Here is a 27,660-nt window from a genome sequence, read left to right as displayed (position 1 = left end):
CTGAGTAGACATGTTTGGTGCTTCTTCAATCAGTTGACAGCTGATGTGTATTCAGCGGTAGAATTCTGAAAATGTCACTGTTGTGGGAATAAGGTGTTGTGTGGTAACCATAACATGGTCAATATTTAAATAGTGTGTCTAAATATGAAAATATAATTGAGAAACTAGCAGTACAATCCTAAACAGAGTTACATCTTAACACTGGTGGACTTTAGAAAGGTGTAATTCTGCTTCAGGTTGCACAGTACCTTCCTGAAGATATGTTTGCAGTTATCTTCTTTGGAAAATTACTTGGTCTGAAGGCTTTGATGTCATTGCTAGTGCACAGTGCTTAAGCAGTGGACTTTGTCTGGTGGCTACAAGATCCTTCCCACCTGCTTGGGTGGGGTGCCTGGAGGAAATAATTAGGTAGCTGGAATGTATCCAGAGGAGACAACAAGTCTGCGTATTTCCAGTTAGCTGGAAGAGGGATCTTCGGTGGGTCTTGAGGATTAGGTGTTGCTTTTGGGAAACTGATGCCCACTCCACTGTGGTCAATCCCTACATTTGTAAATGTGTGGAAGGCCACTGTATATCTCTTCCAACAAACAACTGAACTTGTAAAAGGATTTCTCTGAAAAGACCAATAGAATGCTTACCATTTAGCATTCAGTGAATCTCTAGGATCACAGCAGGGGAAAACCATGCCTGAGAAGTGGTGTTTGTAAATAAACGGGCTTCCATTCTCCACCTCTCTTGTGGACACCAAACACCCCCCTGATTTTGTCAGTTCAAGGCTACCATGGGGGAAAGAGTGGCTTGAACCCTTGCACATCCTTGAATGATTCCAATTAAGACCCCCCCCCCCTCAAGTGTGAGAACCCCAGTGGTATAGTGGGTAGAATGTCAGACAATCTGGGAGATGAGTTCACGTCTCCATTCTGTCCAGGGGCTGCTTGTTCTAGGTTTAACCTACCTTACAGAATTGTTATGGACAGGGCTTTTTTTGTAGCAGGATCTCCTTTGTATATTAGGCCACACACTCTTAATGTAGCCAATCCTCCAAGAGCTTGCAGGGCTCTTAGTACAGGACCTACTGTAAGCTCCAGGAGGATTGGCTACATCAACCCAGTCTTGTCAAATCTCAGTAACTAAGCAGGATCAGTACTTGGAAGGGAGACCACCAAGGAAGACTCTGTAGAGAAAGGCAATGTCTGACTGCCTCTGTTTCTCACTTGCCTTGAAAGGTGCTTGCTGGGGTTGTTGCCTTAAATCTAAGCTAATCAGGATTGGCACCTGGGCTTTTTTTGAGCAGGAACACACAGGAACGCAGTTCCAGCTGCTTTGGTGACAGGGAGTGTGGCTTAATATGCAAATGAATTCCTGCTGGGCTTTTTTCCTTAAAAAAAAGCCCTAGTTGGCACCAGTGTTCCCTCTAAGCTGAGTTAGGGTAAGCTAGCTCACAAATTTTTTAGCCTCCCGCTCATACATTTTTGTCTCAGCTCAGGAAAAATGGCCCCAGAGCAAACTAATTTATGCAGCAGCTCACAAGTTTAATGCCAGTAGCTCACAAAGTAGAATTTTTGCTCACAAGACTCCACAATGTAGAAGGAACATTGGCACTTGAAAGGGAGACCTCCAAGGAAAACTCTGCAGAGGAAGGCAATGGCCAACCATACCTCTGCTTCTCACTTGCCTCCAAAGCCAATTTCTGGGATTGCCATAAATCAGTTGTGACTTGATGGCACTTTATGTATATCCATAATCTCTGAAAGGACAGAAATGTCTCTGCCTTCATCATCCTGAAGATGATTCAGGATGGATTCAGGTCATGCAAACAGAAGTATTTCTTTGCTTGAATGAGTAAATGGGGCATTCACTGCCACTGGATTTAGCAATGGCTTGCAAAAGGTATTAGACAGAATAAGAGAGAATATGGCATGAAAAGTGAATAATCTGGGCTAAACTGTTCTACATAGGCATCTTTTGACTACATTTTGCACACAACTGCACATGTACAGGCACTCGTACACACATGGCTACCCATAAATCCGGGCTCAGTCTCTGGCATCTTTTGGTAGCAAGAAACATTAAAGGCCAGTGCCAAGCAGAGAAGGCAGAACTCTATTGGGCAGGTCAGTGATCTGACAGTATTGAGCAACTTTATCCGTTCCTAATACGCTCTTCCCTCCAGTGGGTTTACAGTCACTGCACTGCAAGAGAACTGTCAGTCACAGTGTTGGCAGGTGTCCTCAAAAGTGTGAAGAGCAAGTACAGAACCCAGGAGCTGCCAGCCAATGGTCAAGGAGCCAGAGATTTTGCTCTTTCCAGGTCGAAGAGTTATAAATAGCTCCGGTTACTAGGGGGGAGTTTCCTTCTGCCTCTGGCAGGCTCTGCGACTCATCCACAGATTGCTAGTCTGGCAGCAAGGAGACAGGGTGGCTTTGCTGGAGGAGAGAGGAGGAGAGGATTTGAATTGCTGCATTGAGCTGGTTGCTAAGTGCTCTGTTCCCACATATACAGACACAGCAATGGAGCACTGTATTGGGAAAGGGGTGTCCCCATGCAACACAGAGGGCATTTGGGCTTAGAGCTGGACAAACCTGCACGCACTTTCATCCTGGGTCCTCCCTATGGTTCAGGCATGCTGACACAAAGCCCCTGTTAGTCTCCTCTCTCTTTTTTTGCAGTGATGTCCTAAGCAGAGTTACACCATTCTAAGCTCATTCACATCAATGGGTTTTAAAAGGTATAACTCTGTTTTGGATTGCAGTTAGCTAGGAATAGCAAGTCAGCAGAGAAAATCTTCTGCAGTTGCTTTAGCCGTGGGCGGTCTCCTTCTTTTCTCTGACCAGGGCTGTTGAGCTTGAGGAAACAAAATTCCAGGGCCCTGGTTACCTTTGGGCAAGTCATGTGATTTGTTTTGTATATTTGTGTTGAGTCTGCATGGGTGAAGAGGGAAGGTAATATGTTGGCTATTTTGGTATCCATCTCTCTGACTCACAAAATGGCTGCTGTACCAGTAGCAGGGAGGAACCAGATGCACCAGGCCATGTGAGGGAAGCTGTTTGCATCTGGGAAAGCAGCATATGAAATGGAGTCTTCCCACTCTTGTCACATTCTTAGCCAGAGCTTTTTTTGTAGCAGGCACTCATTTGCATATTAGGCCACACCCCTGGCATCATTGGAAGTGACATCACTCATTCAGTAGACTACTTTCCGCATATTGGTTCAGAAGAGTACAGTGCTATCTTCCGCATTTCATGGATGTATGTTCTCAGGGCTTTTTTGAACAGGAACACACAGGAACGCAGTTCCAGCTGTCTTGGCACCAGGAGGTGTGGCCTAATATGCAAATGAATTCCTGCTGGGCTTTTTTTACAAAAAACTCCCTGTGTGTTCTCACACAGCCCAATGAAAGACCTTATTTCGTCCCCCCCCCCAAAAAACATGGCCAGAGAGAGAGAGCCACGTGCGGTGGAGTGGGCAGTGGCAGTCTTAGCTTCTCCTGGGAGGGGGCGCTTGTGGGCTCCACATCTCTCGCTCTCTTTGCAAGCCCGCTGGAGGCTGGAGGTGGCAGAGAGGACAGAGCGTGCAGTCTGGGAGCATGTGGTTACCTAGTGCCTTCCCTCTGCCGGAGACCTTTTTTAGAGCTGGAGCCCTGGCCAAGTCAGCTGGAACTGCGTTCTTGTGCATTCCTGCTCAAAAAAAAAAACCCTGTTCTTACCCATGATGCACACCAGCAAGTGTGGTTGATCGAGCTGTGGATGGGCAGCCCTCTTTCTCTGCCTGGGCCACTTTATCGGTTCTCCTCACATTGGGCAGCAGGAATTGGTACATTCTGTTCCTTCCATCTGACCCAAGTGTTTTTCAGCTCAGCTGGCTCCTGTCCATATTATTCAAGGGACACCAAATATGACTTTTTATTTATATGAGAGGTGTATATATTGCTTCTCAGAAAAAGTATTGTCTGAAGCAGTCCGACTGAAGGGCAGGGTTAAAAACTTCTGCTTTGATAATCCTTTTGTGGCTGGTTCTGCCTCCTGCAGGAAGCCATTTTGTGTTAGCCATTTTGTTGCTGTGTCAGTATTCCAAATGTGCCCGCAGGCTCAAAAGGGTCTGGGACTCCTGGGTTAAGCAAACGCTTTCTGGATTTAGCCTGTGATGCAGCTGTCATATGATTGTTTTCAGTACCCAGCATGCAACTTTTAGTTCCACATTTACTGCCCCGTGATTCAACCCACTTTGGGCAGTTTTGCACTGACAGAGCAAAAGTACAGATTCGATGACAAGCCGGGCCCATGCTGAAAGAACTACAGGAATACTCGGCAGAGTTGTACAGTTGGAAATTTACTAATTGAGGTGACCGGGATAATTAAAAAAAAAGAGGCAAAGGTAGTCCCCTGTGCAAGCACCAGTCGTTTCCGACTCTGGGGTGATGTTGCTTTCACAGCGTTTTCACAGCAGACTTTTTACGGGATGGTTTGCCATTGCCTTCCCCAGTCATCTACGCTTTCCCCCCCAGCAAGCTGGGTACTCATTTGACCGACCTCCGAAGGATGGAAGGCTGAGTCAACCTCAAGCCGGCTACCTGAACCCAGCTTTCACCGGGATCAAACTCAGGTCGTGAGCAGAGCTTAGAACTGCAGTACTGCAGCTTTACCACTCTGCGTCACGGGGCTCTTGACCAGAATAATATCTGTTGGTAAATGCAGAGAGTGCTCCAAATCACAACATAATTATTTCTAGCATTTAGGAATGTTTGGAAATCTTCCAGTCTTACTATTTATTCTGGTGCCTCATTGTCTGGTTCCATTTTCCTGGGCATTGGGGTGGAAAGAGGGGCTATGGCAGTGAGGGACAAGAGAGATGTATGTGAAGGGATCAATACTCCCTCTAAGCTGTGAAGTCTTGTGTGCAAAAATTCTACTTCGTGAGCTAATGGCATTAAAGTTGTGAGCTACTGCATAAATTAGTTTGCTCTGTGGCCATTTTTCCTGAGATATGACAAAAATGTGTGAGCTGGAGGCTAAAAAAACTGTGAGCTAGCTCACACCAACTCAGCTTAGAGGGAACCCTTGACAGGGATGTCATCCAACCAGAATATTCCCACTGAGCAGGCTTGTCTGGCTTCTGGGGCCCAGTGTTTCCAATCTCTACCACTCATTACACATTTCATGCCATCTCATGAGTTCATCTTATTTATCTCATTTATACCCCACCTTTCTCCCCAATAGGGACCCAAAGTAGCTTAAGCTGATCCCCTCTCTTCCATTTTTCCCCTCATAAACAATCCCATGAGGTAGGTTAGGTTGAGAGTGTGTGACTAGCCCAAGGTCAGCTAGCAAGCTTCCATGGCAGAGTGGGGCTTTGAATCTGGGCCACACCCCCTGATGTCACCATTGTTTCACACAGAGCTTTTGTTATAGAAAAACCCCAGCAGGAACTCATTTGCATATTAGGCCACACCCCCTGATGTCACCATTGTTTCACACAGGGCCACATGCAGCTCTTTCACACATACTGTGCAGCTCTCAGAGGTCAAGGAGGAACTTAATGCAGGCTTAAGTAAGCATGTTTAGCATCGGGACTTCAGTCAACTGAGTGCTGACCCATAGGTAGGCGATTATTTCCGCCATGTGTGAAGCAGGGAAGGAGGGGGAAATAGACAGGCTTGCAAGCTCTTCTCCTCCATCACAGAGGTTGCCTGGAGACCTAGAATGGGGAAAGAGAGTGAAAGAGCCGAGGGAGCCATTGGAAGGAGGGACAGAATTAAAGCGGGCAGCACAGGGTTCTCCCTTAGTTTCATTGCTCTTCTAGGAGCTGTATTTCCTAACCATAGTGTCAAGGCAAAGAGACAGGGCCAGATAAAACCCTGTAGAGGCCCCTAGGCAGTCGAAATCTTGGGGCCCCCCTCGTAAATTATCTCTGAGTTGGAGCACCCACCCCACTGCCCGCGCCTCCTGTTGCAGCCGGCAGGAAAAGGAAGGAAAGGTCCCCTTTGCAAGCACCAATCGTTTCCGGCTCTGGGGTGACATTGTTTTCACAACCTTTTTATGGGGTGGTTTGCCATTGCCTTCCCCAGTTTCCCCCCAGCAAGCTGGGTACTCATTTGACTGACCTCAGAAGGATGGAAGGCTGAGTCAACCTCGAGCCAGCTATCTGAAAACCCAGCTTCCACCGGGGATCGAACTCAGGTCGTGAGCAGAGCTTAGGACTGCAGTACTGCAGCTTTAACACTCTGCACCACGGGGCTCCTGTGTCAGCTGGCAGGAACTGGTGGCTAAAAAGGCATTCCTTCATTTTTGCGCCGCCACTCTCCCCATGCTCTTCCCACCCCATTTCTGCCTCCCTCGGTCCCCCTGCAACCCCGGTTTCACCGCTGTCGCTCTCCCCGGGCTCTTCCCTGCCTCCCCCACTCTCCCCGCAGCCCCATTTTTGCTGCTGCCGCTCCCCCTGGGCTCTTCCCACCCTCAAGAGCGTGAGAGCGAGTGAGCTGGGGCCGGGCAGCTGGCCACTGGAAAAAGCAGCCAAGTCTCCACAGCGCGCCCCCCAACATTTTATGCCCTGGACCCCCCCACCCAGAAATTTCTGGCTACAGGGCTGAGCAAAAGCAGTCCCCAGCTCCCCCCAGGAGTTAAAGTGTTGGCTGGCCTGGTGCTGCCAGGCGCAGAAGAGGGGCTGAGGAGCTGCTGAAGGGCAGGCGAGCCTGACAGAGCCGGCTGACTTTCTCACCTTTTTGCTGCAGGCAATTTGGATTTCTGCTTGGGGTGGGGGGAAGTGTCCTGTGCCCGCTGCCCACCACTCAACCAGAGCCCAGACGGAGTTTTGCAACAGCTTCCCTTTCCTCCCACCCTGACTCGGCTGAAAGTGCCTTGCAAGCCCAGCAAGCACAGAAGTGATTTTCTTGCTCCAAAGATAGGTTTCTCTGGGGCTGGGTCGGCAGATGGGGAGGAGGCGGGGCAAGCGGACAAAGAAGGAAACAAGGGAGAGGGGTCCGGTGAAGAGGGAAGCGGTTGAACAGAGAAGCAACAACGAGGGAAGCGACGGGGAGGAAGGGGAAGGGCGGATGAAGGGGGACGCAATGGGGAGGAGGCGAGGCAGGCAAGCTGAGGAGATGGGGCCGACGGAGGAAGAGGCAAACTAGCCACAGGGGGAAACTGGGGTGGGGGGAAAGCTGGCCCGGAGCCCCTAAAGGCACAGGGGCCCATAGGCAAGTGCCTCATTTGCCTAATTGTTAATCCGGCCCTGCAAAGAGAGATGCATAATTATGCAAATAGTAGTCAGTGATATATGGTACATGTGTGTTTCCTTCTCCCACTGGTGTCAAAACATAATTCTCCAATGTTTTCCTATGCTGGTCTTATGGGGACTGTTACTTCCAGCTTTTGTTTTTTAAAGTCTCCTTCTAGCATGGTCATGTTGTAAAGTGCAAAGAAAGTATTAAGAGTTTTAATAAAGGTGTTTGTGTAATATTTGTTCATGTCTTCTGGCTTTCAAACTTTCAAACTTCTGATGTTTATTCTATGTGGCCCTTACATTAAGCAAGTTTGGCCACCCCTGCCCTAGAGAGATGCATGTTCTTTGCTGCAAAGACACAAGACCCAGAAGCATAGGACCACCTTACAGATTAAATGTGTTTTTTACAGGAGAGAGAGTTGTTTCTGAAATGTATAACTTGCTTCCTACCGCCTCCACAGAGAATTTTCATAAGTTGCAATGAGAGCATCTAAAGCATCACATACAAGTAAAACATTCAAATTAATAGAGTACATTATAAAGCTTTATATCATGATAGCATAGACAACTGACGACCCCTCAAACAACGGGAACTTCTATGACTGGTTCTCAGTTTCTCAACTCCAACAGGCAGGGCTTTTTTGGAGCAGGAACACACAGGCTTGGTGTCAGAGGGTGTGGCCTAATATACAAATAAGCTCCTACTGGGCTTTTCTACAAAAAAGCCCTGTGTGAAACAATGGTGACATCAGGGGTGTGGCCTAATATGCAAATCAGTTCCTGCTGGGCTTTTTCTACCAAAAAAAGTCCTGCCAACAGGCCTGCCTGGAAGTGGATATGACTAGGCCAGAAGTGAATGTGGCATTGGCCACCCGATAGACTTGGAACTGGGAGCCTTTATAAAGGTGCCATGGCTCAGTGGTAGAGTGTTTGCTTTGCATGCAGGAGGCCCCAGGTTCAATCCCTGCATTTCCAATTTAAAGGGTCAATTAGCAGGTGATGTGAAAGACCTCTCATTTGAGACCCTGGGAAGCTGCTGCCAGCCAGAGCAGTTGATACTGACCTTGACAGACCAGGTTCCTGACTCAGTAGAAAGCAGCAGCATGTGTTCATAAAAGGAAATCGGTAGAGGCAGAAGATAGAGGAGAGTGGAGAAGCCCAGAAGGAGCTCTTTTGTTCTTTATGGAGCACAAGCTGAGGAGGTATTGCCTCAGAGCTCTACCATCCAGGAAGCCAACTTCTTCCTGTGGGATTTATCCCACATAACGGTATGAGTCAGGCCGGGCATCCACTGGCTGTCTCTCTGCTCATGGGACACAACACATAGAACTGCCAGATCACCAGATGATGTTTTCCTCTGGGATATTGACCAAGCACTAGAGAATCTGCAGGTGGAAATGAGAAACACCATTCAGTCTGCTTCAGACCTAGAGATGTGTGGACTGAAGAAAATTTCCACATTCAGTGGCAGTAAACCTCTGAATGCCAGCGCCAGGAAGCAACATCAGGGGAAGACCTTGGCCTCTACACCCCATTGTTGGCTCTCCATGCAGAGGCGTCACTAGGGTGGGTTGCACCCTGGGGCCAAGTGCACCGGAGGGAAGCGACCCGAAGAAAGAGCTCGGCCGAATGGCGCTCTTTAAATCCGGGCTGTTTGTACCTTCTGGGCTGTGATGTCACCGCCTCCCTCCTTCCCCTGCCACCTCTCCCCGCCTCTGCACATTTGCCCTGTTTCATAAGCCAGCCCTCGGCTGCCCACCCCGCACTCCACCTCCCGGGGAACCACATTCTCTCTGAGCGGCGGCCGCCACAGCACCGCCTCGCCTCAGGTGCCTCTTGGTGCGAGCCCCCCAAACCCGAGGAGGGCTCTTCTCAGAGACTTTCGCCTGCCTGCGGAGAGCTGCGCTTTCCTCTTCCCTCCCGGCCTTCTCTCGCTTCTCCCAACCTTGTCCACGGTCGCCACTGCCTTGAAAGAGCCTCCCCGCGTCTCCCGCCAATAAAGACCGTTCTCCTCTGCTGTGATTGCTTGCCGCCTGCCGCCTTCAAAGAGCCCTAGGGGGGCCAATGAGAATGCTCTGGGGGAGGGCCAATGGCCCCCTTGGCCCCGCCCTAGTGATGCCGCTGTCTCCATGATAGCTGGTTGGCCACTGCATGAGACATGATGCTGGACTAGATAGACCACTTGTCTGATTCAGCAGGCTCTTATGTTTTTAGAGACGAAAGCACAGAAAGTCATCTATACATCCCGTAACAGTTTTATGTTTACCCAGGGCTTTCTCGTTTTTTTTTTAAGAAAAAGCCCAGCAGGAACTAATTTGCATATTAGGCCACACACACCTGATAGCCAGCCAGAACTGTGTTCCTGTGTATTCCTGCTCAAAAAAAAAAAAAGCCCAGTGTTTACCATCCAATAGCATGCATGTTTTTGTTTACCTTCCCTTCTTGTAGCCACCCTCGGTCGGAACACTTTTTCTTTTTTTTTGTGCCAGAGGCATGCTAATATAGACTCCCCTTGGATCATTGTTCGCTAAACCGAGAGCTGATGAGAGAGCCATATGAGAGTGAGCAAAGAGACAAAATATAAACAGGTGTGAGTAAATTTAGCAAATCAAGAGTAGCGTGACCGGGAAACTCTTAAGTCCTCTTTGCAACACCCCCAGTGCCACTGAGTCACGAGCCTATCATGGTTTATATTTGACCATTTGGTTTATTTATGCCTTACTATTAATTTGTTTTGTCTCTATCCTGGATGGCCCAGGCTGCCCTAGACTGATGCTGCAGTCACTGTTGCTCCGCCCTTCGGCTTCTTTCATTAGACCAAGCAATCGATTCCCCACCAGTTGCTGTGCAGCTGCATTTTGACCCACGACTCCTTCCAATTTCACTTGCATCGATTTGATCACTAAGATCAAGTGGATGCAAGGGAAATTGGAGGGAGCACAGGTCAAAATGTGGCTGCGCAGCAACTGTTGGGGAATCGATTGATCGCCTATGAAAGCAGAAGCTCGGGGGCAGAGCGACAGTGCTAATCTCATTCTTTCTATCTATCTATCTATCTATCTATCTATCTATCTATCTATCTATCTATCTATCTATCTATCATCTATCTATCTATCATCTATCTATCTGTCTATCTAGTACTGCTTATAAGGCTATTTCCTTATGCAGAAGTTAGAATCAAAAATTATTTTAAAAGACCTTACTCAGGATTATTTCTCTTGTGTTAGATTATTGCGCCTATGAATTTTGCCACTCAGAGGGGTCTCATTAGATCTTTGAAGCTAAACCAAGGCAGCCCTGGTTTGCACTTGGATGGGAAGGCGCCAAGAAAGTTCACTCTCGTGTACAGGTTGTGCCTCTTTGGATGTAAATGTTCAGTCATCCTACCCCAGTATGTCAGTAGGGGGGCCTCTCCTGTTACAACCTAAGCTGAACCCACTGGAAATGTCAGCTACTTTGCAAAAGAGTCTGTTCTAAGTTTTATGCTCTGCTCGTACAGTGCTGACGTAAAATCACACCCAATTACTATAGGGATATTTGGCTAATTTGGCAGAGTTTGCCCAGTCGTAGAAGTGTGACATTGAGTGCAGTAAATAAATCTTCTAAGAAGTAAAACATTTATTCAGTTCTATTCAGGTTGTAGTTGAAAGGAGAGGGAGAAGCCTAATCTAAAGCATACACCTATCACAAGTAACTAGCTAAATCTGGCATCATGTGTATGGAAGTATGAGGGCATTGTTTGTACAGGAGAGACCTGAAGAGACATGTGACTCCATGCAGAGCCATGCAGAAAACTGGGAAGAACAAAGGAGGGGTGGGGAATCAGAGGGCAGCTCCCAGGTTAAGACAAAGAACGGTGCACCTCATACAAGGAGATAATACTTATACACACAGACTGTGCCCCCCAGTGTCCAGGGGCTGAGTCGCTGACACCAACAATGACTATGTAAGCTTTCGTATGCATGCATACTTCTTCAGACAATGGAATGGGGTACAGTGAGCAGAGCTACTTATAGCTGGTGGGCAGTGGTTAAGCATGCAAAGTAATACGAAGTTAGAATCCAATGGCAAAATAGTGCAGTTAACAAACTGAAAGAACATTTGGTCTGGATAGCATTCGCGTGGGAAACCAATAAAAGGTAATAAAAGCTGCCTGTTAATTGCTCTTTTGCTACAACTCTGGAATAAACAAAGGACAGGTCTTTCTTAGTGATGTTCCTGGGTAACATCCCCTTCATTGGTCTTAAAGGTGCTACTGGACTCCTACTTTGTTCTATTGCTTCAGACCAACACGGCTGCCCACCTGGATCTACCAACGATTACTACACACGCACACAAAAAGGTGTGGTGGAACAGGTCTACATGAAGCATTCTAGTGCTGTACAAACGGTCTCCTCTGTTCTTCTTACTAGGAACATGCATTAGAGATGAACATTATCTTCAGGAAAGGCAGTCGTTTAGCTGTGTATCCCATCCCACAATGAATGCATTTCCACTAGCTCTGGCAAGCATAGCAGCTTTTGATTGTGCCAGCACCATTAGGCAGATTGTAACGTGTATGGCACACCGTAATCCCGGAATCTGTGAGATGCACTTACAAAGTTTGATATGTTGATGATGCCCAACTCTTGTTTCACTAGCTAAGCCCCAGAAGTGGTTCTATTAGTGCTAAACACTCACATGCTAGGTCGTGGCTTAAGGGAGAACAGACCAAAACTGAACCTAGATAAGACTGGTTGGGAAGGGTGGGGTTCTAGAATGGATCCACTTGCCAGCTTTGGATGGATCAAGTTTTACACTTACTGATTGTATAAGTCTAGGGATCTTTTTAGATCCTGCTCTGCTTTTACAGAAGCTGACTGATGTCCTCGCCAGGGGTGCTTTCTTCCTGTTGCATCTTGTGCAGAGGTTATCACCTCTTCTAGGCTTAGCAGGCCTGGCTTCACAGATATGACTTCATGGATAGATCACCATGATGTACTCTATATGAGGCTGCCCTTAAAAGCAACACAGAGGCTCCAGTTAGTGCAATAAAGTGGCATCTTTTGACCACAGCCCACAGATTTGATCACAAAACGCCTATCCTAAAACACTGAAATTGATTACCTGTTTGTTCCTGGATGAGATTTAAAGTGCTGGTTTTTGCTTTTAAAGCCCTTCATAACCTGGAACCCAGATTTCTTGAAGGACAATCTTTCTTGGTATGAGTTTGTGTATGCACCCATTGCTCTTTGCTTATAGTCAGAGGGCTTTTTTGAGCAGGAATGCAGTTCCAGCCAGCATAGTTTCAGGGGGTGTGGCCTAATATGCCAATGAGTTCATGCTGGGTTTTTCCTACAAAACAAGCCCTGTGTGAAACAATGGTGCTGTTGGGGGTGGGGCCTAATATGCAAATGAGTTCCTGCTAGGCTCTTTCTCCAAAAAAAGCCATGCTTATAGTACTGTCCCATAAGATATTACGTTCATCCCTAGTCTGCCTGTAGGCTTTTTTGACCATCATTCCAGTTTTCTGTAATGAGCTTCTATAGGAGAGTGCTTTCTTGATGTCTTTGATGAAGTTCAGCAAGGCTGTCTCTCAGAGAGTTGGGCTCAATGGTTTGGTGGTATGATGTCCATATGTTGAAGGGTTATGTCTGTTTTTTATTGTAACATGTAGTTTGGTATGCATATATTTTGTAATCTGACTTGGGCTCTTGTTTTTCTGGAGGAACAGCAAGATATATATGTTTTTAAATAAAGTGTATATAGTTGAAGGATTTCCTGGACTGAAGTTTACAACATGGATAGGACTATAGATGTCACATAAAACCACAGGTTGTCCAAGGACAATGCTTCCATAAAATAGCTCCATTCTGGATGAGATATTACCCACAACTATGATCCCAACATCTATAACACGTCAAGCTTACATGCTGCATTGGCATTTTCAAGTTCCAATTATAACACATTCGTGGACTCTGTCTCAGCGTTATTTAGATCAGATTGGCTGGAGTGGGTGGTAGGTAGGTCTTGATTTGGTGAACCTGAAATGTCCTTCATCCACAGTAGCAGAAAATACCACAAATCTCCTAGGAACTGGAGGCTAAAAAGCTGCAAGCTAGCTCACACTAACTCAGCTTAGAGGGAACACTGTTTGTGACTAGCTTGGAACTGTACTGCCTTAGAGGTGAATGCTTAGTCCATCTTGGAAAGGAGATACAAATAATCACATGGATACCAGCAATGGTGGCATGTTGAATTGTCATGCATTCTCTTGCGCTTGATTTGGTCACACATCATAAAGTAAAAAGCAGACCAATAGCTTTGTCCTTAATCACTCTGATTATAAACTCTAATAAATTGTAAGTATTAGGAGTGTTACCTGAATTCACAGTTCTACAAAGCTCAACTGTTGGTTTCAGAGTGAGCAAAACTGGGTAATAGGCATAAGGGTATTGGTCAACATAATTCATTCTGGATGTAGAGTCTGAGGTTTCTTCGTGCAAAATTTGGGAAGGAACTTGGCACTGCAAATGAGTGTTAGGGTTGCCAGCCAACCAATTAGAGAGTCTTTTGACCCTGGGCCAGTTGCTAGAGAAGTGCTTGTGCAAAAAATTTGGACAGGTTGCCAGAATTTTTAAAAATAAAGATGCGACTTTTTTTTAAGTGAACGTCGGATTGCATCATTCCCACATTGTGTGCATTGTTAAACTGTGTAGTCTTCACACACTCCAGGTAGCTGACTTCTGCCACAATGTACCATTTCAGGCAAGATTAAAGGGTGCATACAATTCCTGGACAGCTTTCCCCCCCTCCGAGCTCTGAGGCAGGCAGAAGAGGGGGGGATAGAGCACACGTGACAGTGGTAGAAGGTTTGCACTTGCACCTTCTGCCTTGTATGGTTCTGCCCCTGGCCCCACTCAGGTACCACAATTTTTGAAATTATAACATGGCCACTAACCAGTCCTAGCTTTAAGGTATGCATTACAGAGGGAGGAGAGTTTCACAGCAGAATACGTTCTGATTATTCTTACCCATTTGTCTCTTTTATAGAACATTGAGCTGAAGGTGGAAGTAGAGAGCCTGAAAAAGGAGCTCCAAGAAAAGCAGCAGAACTTGGATAAAGCTTGGTAAGTGATACTGTAGGAGGATCCTCAAGGCCTGGCTAACAAACATCCCCTACTCAGAAACCTTTAGGAGTCCACTAGTCTCCTCAGGAACTGCAGGGAACCATCAACACACTGTTCACTAGTTCTTATACAGACAAAGGTTACAATCCGCTGTGCACTTAGGACAAGTGTCATTGGGCTCAGCAGGGATTCCCTCCTGTGTAAACCGTTCAAGAGGTGAGGCTGAAGTTTCACAAACTGTCAGTGATTGCTGATTGACCAGGCAATCCTAAACTGAGTTATACCCTTCTAAATCCATTGACTTCAGTGGATTTAGAAGGGTGTAACTCTGCTTAGGTTTACGCTGTTAATCAGAGGTGGAAAAGAGCTCTCTGAGGAAGCAGAAAGTCAAAGCTGATCTTGAATGAATCTCCCACCTTTCTCCTCCTGCTTTATACAAAGAGCTGGGAGACACAGGTTTAACTCTTCCCAATACCATTTTCTCAGTCTTAGAGCTGATGTTTGCCCTGCAAGGGTAATATACAAGCACCCTATATAATTCATGTGTGAGGCCTACAGCAGCACTGTGGGTGAATGATGAGGTTGGTAAATGGTACATGGGCAAGAGTTAGTCCCCTTCCCCTCTACCGTGGTCCCAGCCTGCTTGGCTAGAACTGGAGCTCCATGTGTTCTTACAACCTAGGGGAGGAAGATCTATTTCCATATCTCCTGACCTTACGTCTCTTTGGACCTGCAGACTTGCTCTTCGAATGTGCTGGAAATCAGGCACAACAGCAACAGCCTGGGTCTGGCTTAGTGCGATTGTCTGCAAAGTCACCATTGCCAAAGCAACAAATGAGAAGAGATTCCAGCAAGCCTGTGATCAGAGCCTCCCAGCAACTGCAGCTGTGGACAGCCGCAGTTAGCAATGGGGCTGTGTAGGAATGACAGAGGAGATTAACCCTTTCTTCCCTGCAGGGTTTCCCACTTTCTGAAAATACTCAGTGGGTGCCAGAGAAAGCTGTCAATGTCACACTGAAGACAAACTACACATTACATTTTCCCCCAAGCCTTCCATGCAATCAGATGTGAACTTGTGCATTTTTTACCTGGGAGTCCAGTATGCAAGGACTAGTGGTTTTTGCTTTCCCCTCAGAGTGGTAAAACTGCAGTACTGCAGTTCTAAGCTCTGCTCATGACCTGAGTTCGATCCCAGTGGAAGCTGGATTCAGGTAGCCAGCTTGAGGTTGACTCAGCCTTCCATCCTTCCAAGGTTGGTAAAATGAGTACCCAGTTTGCTGGGGGGGGGGAAATGTAGATGACTGGGGAAGGCAATGGCAAAGCACCATGTAAAAAGTCTGTCGTGAAAACGTTGTGAAAGCAACATCACCCTAGAGTCGGAAATGACTGATGCTTGCATAGGGGACTACCTTTACCTTTACTTACACGCTGTTTTCCTGATCTGAAATGGATTGGGAGGGAGATTCTATTTACCCTACAGGAAGCATCATGTGGTGACAAAGTTTTACCCAGTGGAGGCCCCCAGAGCCAGTTCGGGTAGGAAAAATGGCACAGCAGAAGGTATAATCCTGTTCTCCCTGCATGCCATAGCCAATTCAAATTTGACCGTACATACCTGGAAACTTGCAAGTATATATCTCACAGTCCCCCAAAGCACAGCCAAGCCTGAACTGAGGATTGTATGTTATGTGCCTTAAGGTCACCTCTGACTTACGGTGACCTTATGAATTGAGTTTGATCCCGGTGGAAGCTGGGCTCAGGTAGCCAGCTCAAGGTTGACTCAACCTTCCATCCTTCCAAGGTTGGTAAAATGAGTACCCAGCTTGCTGGGGCATAAAATGTAGATGACTGGGGAAGGCAATGGCAAACCACTCCATAAAAAGTCTGCCAAGAAAACGTGATTTTGTGACATCACCCCATGGGTCAGTAATTACTTGGTGCTTGCACAGGGGACTATCTCATATTAGGTCTTGCTTTATCTGAAAAACACAACTTACCCCTGAGGGTACAGTACGAACAAGTAATTTTGTAAGATCAACATGTTACAGGGCTTTTGTTCTGACTGGCCAAATTTGTGAATTTCAGGCAAGCGGCAGAGAGCCTGAGTGGTCAGAATGAAGCAGAGCTCTGTCACCAGCAAGAGAGCGAGCGGGCCTATGAGAGCCTTAAGAAAATCCAGCTGCTGCAGGAGGTGAAGTAAACATGTTGACTAAAGAACCAGGGACCACTCTGTTTTGCTCAGCACATTGATGAAAGGATAAAGAGGCTCCTAGGGAAAAGAGGCAACGCTGCCACGTTTGAAAATCCAAAAGAGGGAACTTTAATTTTATTCCCTGCCCTTAGTCTTTAAGGCTCCCAACTCATATTATCATAATTTGGTGCATAGTGAAATCAAGGAAAAGCAGAATGGGGGATAGTAGTGTACATACTGTTGCAGGACAATGTCTGATATATGCTGAGAGCAAAAATGTTAAGATACAGCTGATGTTCCATTTCAGTCTTATAAAAACTTATACACTCTGACAAGATCTCCTATATAGTTATTCACATTTAATCCCATAAACCATATAGCTATTCAGATTTAACAAACTTTACCTTAGTTTTAAAGCAGCAGAGCTCTTTTAAAGAGAGTCTGTGTGGCAGAGTGGTTAAAAGTGTTGGACTACTATCTGGGAGACTCAGGTTTGAATTCTCATTTGTCCTGTGGAAGTTCTCTGGGTGACCTTGGGCTAGTCACACACTCTTGGCCTAACCTGCCTCACAGGATTGTTGTTAAAATGGAGGAAAAGGAAATTATGTAGGCTGCTTTGGGCCCCCACTGGGGAGAAATGCAGGGTATAAATGGATTAAATAAATAAAGAAGTCTGCTGTGGTTCAGTACCTCAGATTCTCTATATAGTTTATTGAAGAGAAGTTGCAAAGAAGCTGAGGGGCTTTTTTCTCTTCCCAGTACTTTGTTTGAAACTACCAGTATCAGGAGGCAAGTTCAGGGGAAGGCCTCTGTGCCCTCTTGTTGGACCTCCAGAGGGACTGGTCGGTCACTGTAATTGAGATAGGATGCTGGCCTAGATGGATCAATGGTCTGATCCAGCAGGGCTCTTCTTGTGTTGGGCTGCTGGTTTCCATGAAACTGTGTCATCTGGAATTACCGTGATTCGCTGATGCTGCTTTTATGGAGGATCTAGACGACACTGCAGTTAGCACAAGTATTTTCTGCATGCTGGCCCAGATGGATCACTGGTCTGATCCAGCAGGGCTCTTCTTGTGTTGGGCTGGTGGTTTCCATGAAACTGTGTAATCTGGAATTACCGTGATTCGCTGATGCTGCTTTTATGGCAGATCTAGACGATGCAGTTAGCACAAGTATTTTCTGCATTATTTCTCCTTCCTTTTTCAAACCTCATCCGTAGTGACGTACAAACAAAACGCAAATGCAAATGCAATACCGACTGACTATTTGTGGACAGTCAAAGTTCCATTAAGTCATCTCCTGTCCCTTTAAATACTCTTCTGTTTTATTTTCAAAGCTGAAGCATTCCTGGACACATTGTTTACACACAGAATCAGGAAGGCCTTATTAAATACTGCTTGTTCCCTAGGCTTGCCAATCTCCAGGTCCCAGCGGGGGTTCTTCTGCTTTCCCAGGCTCCTTCCCGCCCCCAGTCAGCTGGCCAGTGGGGGGAAGCTTTCACCATGTGACTGTCCCTCTCCAGAGGCTTCAGTCCCCAATTGGAAAGGCTTCCTCTTGGGATGGGGTGTCTGTGTTACTTTGAAGAAGTGGGCAGTAACTCGTGAGTAGAGATGCCAATCCCTCGCTTCAGAGTCGCCAGAAACGGGGGGTGGGGGGGAAATGTCTGCTGGGCACTTCATTATTCCCTATGTGGAGATCAATTCTCATAGGGTATAATGGGGAATTGATCTGGAGGTATCGGGGGCTCGCGGGGGGGCTGTTGTTTTAGGTAGAGGCACCACACTTTCAGAATAGCATCTAGTGCCTCTCCCCAAAATACCCCCCAAGTTTCAAAAGGATTGGACCAGGGGATCCAATTCTATGAGCCCCAAAAGAAGGTGCCCCTATCCTTTGTTATTTCCTATGGAAGGAAGGCATTTAAAAAGATGTGCTGTCCCTTTAAATGTGATGGCCAGAATTCTCTTGGAGTTCAATTATGCTTGTCACACCCTTGCTCCTGGCTCCGCCCCAATGTCTCCTGGCTCCACCCCCAGAGTCCCCAGATATTTCTTGAATTGGACTTGGCAACCCTATTGTTCCCCCTTTGCAGCAAATAAGAGTGTTTGTTAATTTTAATGATAATTGCATAATTATGATATTACACATACAATTTTTTTAAAAAAATTAAGGCACTCACAGTACAGCTGTGAGAAATGCAGTAATTAAAACCTCTCCATCTTCCTTGTCCCCCCAAGGAACTGATTAAGAACATAATCGGGGCACGAGAGAATAGGAACTAATGAAGCACCAGGGAAAATCAGAAGTTCCTTTAGGACCTTTGAGGCAACGATTTAAATCCCCCCCTTTTTTTGTGCTCCTTGCCTCTGTTAGTTTAAGGCAGCTTCTTTTTCCTCCACTGTGCTTAATTAGTTTCTTTCTCTTCACTCACTGGTGCCCCAGAAAACTTGAATGTGTTCCTAGTCAGTCCCTTAGCCTGGAGGGGAAGACTTTCCTTACTGAATTATATTTGGCTGCAAACTGTCCTCTTAATTTCTTCCCCCAGGTCATTATTCATTAATATAATATTGCTATTCTGTGAATATGATCATTAAAAATTAATTAAAAATCACAGTTTCTGAAAAGGGGGGAAATGAAGTAATTAAAGTCTCCCCTCAGCTCAGATAGTGTCCATTCAGCAATGTCAGGGCACCTAATTCTGAGCAGTAGAAGTCATGGGGAAATAAATTTTGAAAGATGATTGGGAGGGGACAAGCAGGAATTTGTTGGACATTTTTGGAATTTGTTGGAAATTTTACTATAATAGCAGAATCTTCTGCTTGGGAATGGGAATAGCCAAAAATTTTAAGGGGGATATAGTGCTGCATTCAGTGCTGAAGGACTCAACCAGCATCACAGAATGGATCATGAGGATGAATCGACCTTGGGTAGCATCCTTGGGATTGCTGCTGATATTCTTCTGGAATTCCAGAGGGGAAGCCATGTAGTGGCACCTTCAAGACTGATAATAGTTATCCCAACATGAGCTTCCATGAGTTGAAGCTCACCTTTTCTTATCTGAAGCTGTGACTTGTGAAAGTTCATACTACATTGGGGAGAAAGGCAAGGTATAAATGAATTAAATAAAGCAGTCTGCTGTGGCACAGTACCTCAGATTTTCTAGAGTTTATTTGAAGAGTGTTGTAAAGGAGCTGAGGGGTATTTTTTCTCCAGAGTACTTTGCTTGAAACTACCAGTATCAGGAGGTAACACCAGAGGAAGACCTCAGCCTCTATGCTCTGTTGTTGGACCTCCAGAGAAACTGGTTGGCCAGTGTGAGAGATAGGATGCTGGTCTAGATAGACCACTGGTCTGATTCAGCAGGGGGCAGCATTATATAATGATGTCATGCGATGCTGTGTTTATGGAATTATATTTTTGGATTATTTAATGATTTTTAAAGATTATTTAATGTATTTTATATGTATTTCATGTGAATTTGTAGTGCACCACCCTGAGCCCACTTGTGGGAAGGCCAGTATAAAAGCGTAATATAATATATAATAAATAAATACTAGAATAAATGCTATTGGTCTTGAAAGTTGTCACTTTCAGGTGTGTCAAGAATTAGCCGATTCAATTGAGTGATGCTCAGTATTAGTGTACAAGTGGTGGGGAGTATTTCGTGTCTGTAGCCTTGAAACTCACTTCAGATTAGTTATGAGCTGTGTGAGCTCCTTATCAATCTACACCTTCTATGGGCTACCATATGACATTTGTGGCCATTAAGTAGGCCACAAGTCTTCTTCAGTAGGTGACACTAGAGAATTAGAATCGGATCCCGGATAAACATCAGTTCTGAAGTTATATCACTTTCACCCTGAATCTGGCTGGGAAAACTCAGTTTGATCACTTTGAACTTGGCAGCACTCACCTACATATGTGGCACATGCATTTCTAGAGTCTCCTGCAAAACAAAGCCAGTATCATATCCAACTGTAACTCTTCTCTCATTCCATCTTTAGGAGGCCCAGTCAGCAAAAACAGAAGCAGAGCGGATGTCAGCTTTGGCTGAAGCTGAGAAGGAACGGTGTTTGGAACTCAGCAAGCAGCTGACTGAGTATTCCAAGAAGCAGGATGAGACCAGAGAAAGCCAGGCTCTTTTGAATACCTACAATGTCACCTTGGCAGAGAAAGACAAGTGCGTCCTTGTGTTGTTACAATGATTTAATTTGTCTGTTACCTTATAGTGTGTGAAGTTTAGGGAAGCCATTTCAGAACCGCCAGAGCTGAGCTTGCACAAATTTTGTATCTGTCTTTCTGATATGTGTCACTTGAATCTTGCTACTGTATGGTAATTTCCCCTTTTTTAATTTTCTGGGTTGCATCTCTGTGGATAGCCAGTTGTCATTGCCTCATTGTATCAGTGTTTGAAATAAAGTTGCCAGGACCAACTGCTTGCACAGAAAGCACTCATGCCACATGCCCACTATGCCATGTATTCCATGTGAGGTGCAGAACTGCTTTCCAGCTCCAGCAGAGATAACTAGGCCATTTCTTCTATGCAGGAGGATTGAGGAGCTGACCTGGCAACTGAGTGACAAAGAGAAACTCCTCACACTGCTGTCCAGAGAGAAACAGAATCTGCTGCACCATTTGAATAAAATCCAGAAGATGGAGGTGCAGGTAATAATAATGTAGCTGAATAACAATAATGTAGTCCTCTCCCTGTTAAAACAGATCGCCATCAGCAGAATGTAGCATTGGACTCCTGGCCCTCAAACTAAGTGGGAAATTGGAGATTTATGATTCAACCCTAGATTTATGATTCACCTACTCAGAAGAAAGCCCTAAGTTATTTAGATAGTTTCATGGGTAGCCATGTTGGTCCACGGTAGAGAAGAGCTAGATTGCAGTGCAGTAGCAAAGACCAACAAGATTGGGGGTGGGATAAGCTTTTGAGAGTCAAAGGAAGCTTAGCCCCAGGAAAGCATCCTTATGAGTGCAGCATCCATCTAGCAGTATGTTTTTATTGTCTTTCCTTGTAATATGTGACTTGGCTCACTTCCATGAACCATTTGGTTCTTTAAATCAGGCAAATTTGGTTCTTTAAATCAGGCAGATATGTATGCCCTGTTCACTGCAGTTCTGTGCTTGTGGTCAGCATAAGACAGGATAACTGCCAGGTATGATGCTTAGAAGATCAGGCCTCTTTAGAATTAAGAAACATAAGCTGACCTGAAGATCTTCATAGGCTGCTTTGAGTCTAAGGGGCTGAACTGGAAATTGAAGAAAACACCTTAAGCCCTAGGGATGCCTAAATCTTTTGCATTGTGTTGCATTCCTTGGGGTTATGACTCTCTCTGCTTTGTGCATCAGATTCAGTAATCTTGGTATGGTATGTCAGAGCACAAAACTGGTTTTGCTTTCTTTCTGTGTAATTTAGGAAACAGCCTGTGATACCTTTCCCCGCAGCTGTTGTATTCTATCCAGATAATATATATATTTTAAAAGGCCGTACTGTGCCAACCCCAGTAAGGAAAACTAAAACAAGGTTTACTCTAAAGCAAACCCTTGAGTGGAAATGCTCCAAAGAGGGAAGGAAGCCTGCCTCCATCTTCTGTGGCGAGGCACCGGCGGGGGGTTGGGGGAGAGAGGCTTGCTAAGAGCTGCCCTTCCCTCAGGGCGGCTCCTTTTGTGTGGCAACTCCCGCTCTGAGGCGAGTCTGCGCAGGCGCGTGGGCGGCGGCGGGCGCCATCTTGAAATCTGAGCCACAATCAAAACGCCGCCGCCGCGGGAGCGTCTCGGGCCGGCTCTTGGCTTGCGAGGGAGCCCGGCCGGCCCTACGCGGGCCTGCGGGCTGTGGCGGGAGCGATGCGGGAGAGCTGCCGCATCTGCGGGCGGGAGCTGTGCGGAGCCCAGCGGCGCTGGCTTTTCCACCCGGCGGCGAAGGTGAGCCTGCAGGTGCTGCTGTCGCATGTCCTGGGCCAGGAGGTGTCCCGCGACGGGCGGCCCGAGTTCGCCTGCAGCAAGTGCGCCTTCATGCTGGAGCGCGTCTACCGCTACGACACGGTGGTGGCCCGCATCGAGGCGCTCTCGCTGGAGCGGCTGCACAAGCTGCTGCTGGAGAAGGAGCGCCTCAAGGCCTGCCTGGCCGGCCTCTACCGCAAGCACAACGCCGAAGGAGGCGAGGGAGAAGCCGCAGCCCGAGGCAGCCTCCCCGACGCTAACTACGCCGCCTTGCTGCAGGAAGACTTCGCCTACTCGGGTTTTGAATACTGGACCGGCCCGGAGGAGCGAGGCGGCGGCGGCGACTCCCATGTTTGCCACCCGGGGGAAGGCGGCGGCCGCCCCAGGCGCTGCCGGGGCTGCGCGGCCCTGCGCGTCGCCGATGCCGACTACGAGGCTATTTGCAAAATCCCGCGCAAAGTGGCGCGCAGCGTTTCCTGCTGCCCGTCTTCAGCTCGGTGGTCGCCCAGTCTCTGCCCCGAAGACTCTCCTCCCGCCACCAAAACGCCTTTGGATGGGGAAAGCCTCGGCGAGGAAGGGACTCCCGGCTCCTCGGTGGAGTCTTTGGACCCGGCGCTGCTGCTGGCGGTGGCTGCTAGCCCTTCGCCGCAAAGGGACGAGGAAGGGGACCATGAGGCCAGGCGCGGCGGCAAGTGCGAGGCTTGCTGCGGCTCTCACGGCGGGTCGCCGCCGGGAAACCGCTTGGACGTCGCCCTCGGCCTGGTCAGGGCTTTTGACTGCAAACCGGTGCGCAGCCCCAAGGGGAGCAAGCTGCCGGTGCCTGTCAAATCGAGCGCCCTTTGCTCCGAGCCCCTGGACAGAGATGCTTTGGCTGCCTTGCTGAAGACGCCCTGCAAGCCCCACTCCGGATCCGCTTTCGCCTTTCCCTCGGAGATGTCGGATCTTCAGGAGTTGTGGGAAAGCCTTTGCGAGGATTATATGCCACTTCAAGTGAAGGTAGAGGAGCGCTTGGGACGCCCCTGCCTTCAGAATAGAGCCTGCTTTCGGCTGGAAGATTCTAAGCTAATTTGCAACTGTCCTGTAGTTTTTAATGTGATTATTTATGCCCTGATTTTACCCCCCCCCCCATCACCCAAAGTAGCTTAGGCCATCACTGTTAATTCCCTGCCTTCTGCCCCTGACTTGACTTCTATTCTTTTCCATGTTTCTTTAAAAGTTCACAGATGTGTTTAATTCATTGAGCTACCAAAAGCCTTTTTTAAAAAAGGTAAAGGTAGTCCACCTGTGCAAGCACCAGTCGTTTCCAACTCTGGGGTGATGTCACATCACAATGTTTTCACAGCAGACTTTTTTACGGGGTGGTTTGCCACTGCCTTCCCCAGTCATCTACGCTTTCCTCTCAGCAAGCTGAGTACTTATTTTACCTACCTCGGAAGCTCGTTTCACCGACCAAAGATCTATATGAGAATAAATCTTGTTAGTCTTTAAAGTTTGCACTGGAGTCCTGTTATTTACACAGAGGAATTAAAATGTGGGACTCACTCCCAGAGGATGTAGTGATGGCCACAGGAAAAGACAGTGGCTGCTGGGCATGGCGACTGAGGGGAGCCTTCCCATTCAGAGGCAGTCAGTCTGTGAATCCCAGTGCCAGAAGACAACGTCAGGATTGTCTCGGCCTCTCTGCCCTATTGTTGGCCCTCCAAAGGAACTGGTGGCCACTGTTTGAGACAGGGTGCTAGACTAGATAAGGGTGTCCAAACTTGCTTAATGTAAGAGCTACATAGAATAAACGCCAGATGTTTGAGAGCTGCAAGACATGAACATCAGATGAGGGAGGAAGGGAAATAGATGGGAGGGAGAGAGAGGTGAAAAGAAAGCAATTTTAACTTTAAATGCATTCTCCAAACCACCAGCTGGCTTGATTTGGAGAAGTGTTTAAAGACAAATGCCTTCTCCAAGCTAGTCATTGGGGTGGTGGGGGCTTTGAAAACTACACAGTATGTGTGAAAGAGCCACAGTTTGGCCACCCCTGGCCTAGATGGACCATTGGTCTGATCTTGCAGGGTTCTTCTTAATGCTATTGGTTATGTGGTGACAGACTAATGCTTTATTCCTCTAGGATTATCTTTATGATGAAAACTGCGGTCTCTGTGGTTTAGAGACTTTTCCTTCTCCTAATTTATGTCAAGCAGATAAGCTTTCTTGCTGTTATGTCCTAGATTTAATTTATTAGAAGCAGCCCTAATGATTATTTTTATTTTTGCCTTCTGTAGTTTGGAAGCTGTGAGGATTCTCTTTTATGAATAAGATCCAACTCAGGGCTGCAGTGCCTACACATGAAGCGCTCTGCAACTGAATCTTAAGTTATTTTGTGTGATTGACTGGCTTATCTCTTTATCATTTCAGTGATTAAAGAATTAACCATAGTTGCATTCCTTACTAGAAACATGTAACCCGAGTACATTGTGATTGATGTTCGAAATAACCATGTGTAGTTTTGGTTTTCGTCATGGATTTCTGTGGCTTTGCTAGGGTTTCAAAACTCATTAAGATACAATTTCCTTGCCACATTTAAGGGAGAGTGCTGCTGTCATTTTGAATTCAGAAATATCCATGTCAGCCTAATTGCATTCAGATTAGTTGGGTGAGTGTAGTCCAGTATTCATCTAGTCTCAAGGAATAAAAAGCTTGTCTGTTACTTTAGCAGTCACAGTACCATTAAGTAAAGGTGATGGAATTTTCTGCTGAGTCGGTTTGACTGATTTCACCTCCAGCAGTACATACACAGACTGAGTTGAGAGAACTAAGAAAAAACAGCAGAGAGAGCAAAAATAGAAGCCTCACATTCAGAGCAGAACCTTGCAATCCATTTGCATTTGCAGCTGGTGGATTATACTGAAGAGAAGTTTAAAAATCTGATTTAATTTAGTCTTGGATTCAGTTTACGAAAGAATGTTGTATAGCAGTTGGCTTCTTTCAAGATTTATATGCAGGGCAGTTGGGTAATCCTACCTATAGTTCTACACAGGTTGGCATTAGACTGTAGCAGCAGAATAAAACAAGTGTCCATTTGAAAATACTGGTGTGGCACGATGGTTACAGTGGCAGGCTAGGACTTGATTGTCATGGATTTGATTGTCATGGAAGCTAACTGACTGACCCGGGACCCATCACATTCTCTTAGCCTAACCTACTTCAAAGGGTTGTTCTGAGGATGAAGTGTAAGAGATGGATTTTGACTCACACTGGGGTTGCACAAGCTAGAAGGAAAAGGATAGATCTAGATAAATGTAGTAAAATATAAGGGGAAATACTAAGCAGTTACCATATTACAGACTTTGGTGAAATGTGTATACTGGATCTAGTACAGTGTTCCCTATCATGGCACCCACCAGGCTTCCCAGAAGGTGTTCAGAGGTTTGTTATTGGCTGTCACAACTCAAGTGAAAGGATCTTCTGCTGTAATAATAGCTGCAGTCACTGGAAGATAAGGATAAGCACCTGGGCTTTCCTCAGTCAAAGCTAGGTGGGAGATACTATATTTAGCTCTGCCTCCTGAAGCTGCCATGTTAGGTTTGGCTCCACCTCCTCTGGCAGTCATTTTGGGATGCCAGTCAAAACCTTCTCTCAAAATTCCAGCGGTGCCCATAGGATCAAAAAGATTTGGGACCCCAATCTGCAGTGTTTGAATGGCCACTGTTAGGCAGTAATCTCAGGGGGGGGGTGTTAATGGGGGTTAACAGTTTCTGTTTTCTGAATTTTGACACTGTTAGCCAAGATGTCGGTCACTGAAGTCTGTATTCCACCCCTACACTATATTTTTCTTGTCATTTCTGCTTTCTTCCACCCTGCGCATATTTCTTTCAATGGCAACAAAACACTGTTTAGCCAAAGTAAATGATTTCATTGCCAAATTACACCAGAGAATTCTGAAACTGTTCATCTCATGAAGAAGACATTCATAAATAAAAAACTCCATAAAATTTGTTTAAAAACTTACTATAGGGAAAAAAATGGCTTTCTGTTCCCCAGAATATGACAGGAAATTCTAATAACTTCAGGATGCTGAAGCAGCAGTAATGGGCATGGCAAGGTGTTAACTTAGTTCAAACATGTTTTGTACAGGCGGTGTAAATCTGGGGGTTACAGAGCAAGCTAGTGAAGTATTTGTTTGGTACACTGCCCCTTCTGTACTCAGTTATATTGTCCTAAGATGGAATCACAGAAGATGGTTTGAGACTTTAGAACTCTAGTTTGAGACCTTAGTGAACTTTAGAAGTGTTGGTTTGGTACACTTCTTTCCCCAGTTATTTTGTCCTAAGATGGAATCACAGAAGATGGTTTGAGACTTTAGAACTCTAGTTTGAGACTTTAGTGAACTTTAGAAGTGTTTGTTTGGTACACTTCTTTCCCCAGTTATTTTGTCCTAAGATGGAATCACAGAAGATGGTCTAAAACTAATCTTTCCCATTTTCTCCTTTGGTAAATCCTATTCTAGTTTATATACAAGTCCCCTTGAATTGGTTGCAAAAGCTCTTCATGTTCATTCTGTGTGCTGCCGTTACTGTACCAGAATTAGGCTTTGAAGTAGCTTAACATACAGACTTTCCACACAGTGAAAGGGCTTATGCAGACTTCTGCTGGGTGCAGCTGTCCAGCTGAGATTCATGGCACACATGTAACTTTAGTAACGACTGGCATTGCTTGTTTCTGCTTCCATGTACCTTGCTCCAAGGAAAGATGCAAAACCTGGTCCAGAGATCTAACAGTATGAAACAAAAAGAGAAGGAAGGGAGTGGGCCACACAGTGGTGCACTGATTTTAATCCTCTATTGAATCGTGACTTGCAAATATTAACTTGGAGTCAGAGAGGTGCAACTGAAGCTGCTCCCCATTGCTTTTCTTTTCAGATTTAATTTGATGTGTAAGTAGTGACACGTCAGCTTCCTAGGTCTTTGGGCCTAGTTTTGCAGCAGAATAGTAGTTTGGGGTCTATTCAGATCAGGGCCAGATGAACTTGTTTAAACTGCACCTAATCAGGTCTGTGTCATGCCTACTTTCTGAAGTCCTTTCTGCAGCCTTTCTCCAGAAAAGATTTGTTTTTCTGTTATTGTGACAGTGCGAATCAGTTTCATACAGAGAGAAGGTTCTAAATGGTGTACTAGAGAGAACAGGTCACTATAGAGCTGAATCTTG

At 46.2% G+C, this 27,660-nt stretch overlaps 1 protein-coding gene across 5 annotated transcripts in view; it reads left to right on the top strand.

The window, feature by feature from the left end:
* Window positions 1-22,339: 22,339 nt before the first annotated feature.
* PDE4DIP (phosphodiesterase 4D interacting protein) overlaps window positions 22,340-27,660 on the top strand; it is a 98,531-nt gene continuing 93,210 nt past the window's right edge. For 3 of the 5 annotated variants that reach the window (XM_060232564.1, XM_060232563.1, XM_060232561.1), the window contains exon 1: window positions 22,340-23,460. In XM_060232564.1, the coding sequence (XP_060088547.1) occupies window positions 22,369-23,460 (1,092 nt within the window). In that variant the 5' untranslated portion in view covers window positions 22,340-22,368. The remainder of the gene's footprint in view (window positions 23,461-27,660) is intronic. The other 2 variants (XM_060232562.1, XM_060232565.1) reach the window with 2 other exon arrangements.

This window comes from Heteronotia binoei, chromosome 2 (assembly GCF_032191835.1).
Source record: "Heteronotia binoei isolate CCM8104 ecotype False Entrance Well chromosome 2, APGP_CSIRO_Hbin_v1, whole genome shotgun sequence".
NCBI lineage: Eukaryota > Metazoa > Chordata > Lepidosauria > Squamata > Gekkonidae > Heteronotia > Heteronotia binoei.
Note: the sequence above shows the minus strand (reverse complement) of the source record. Positions and strands in the feature narration are given on the sequence as shown.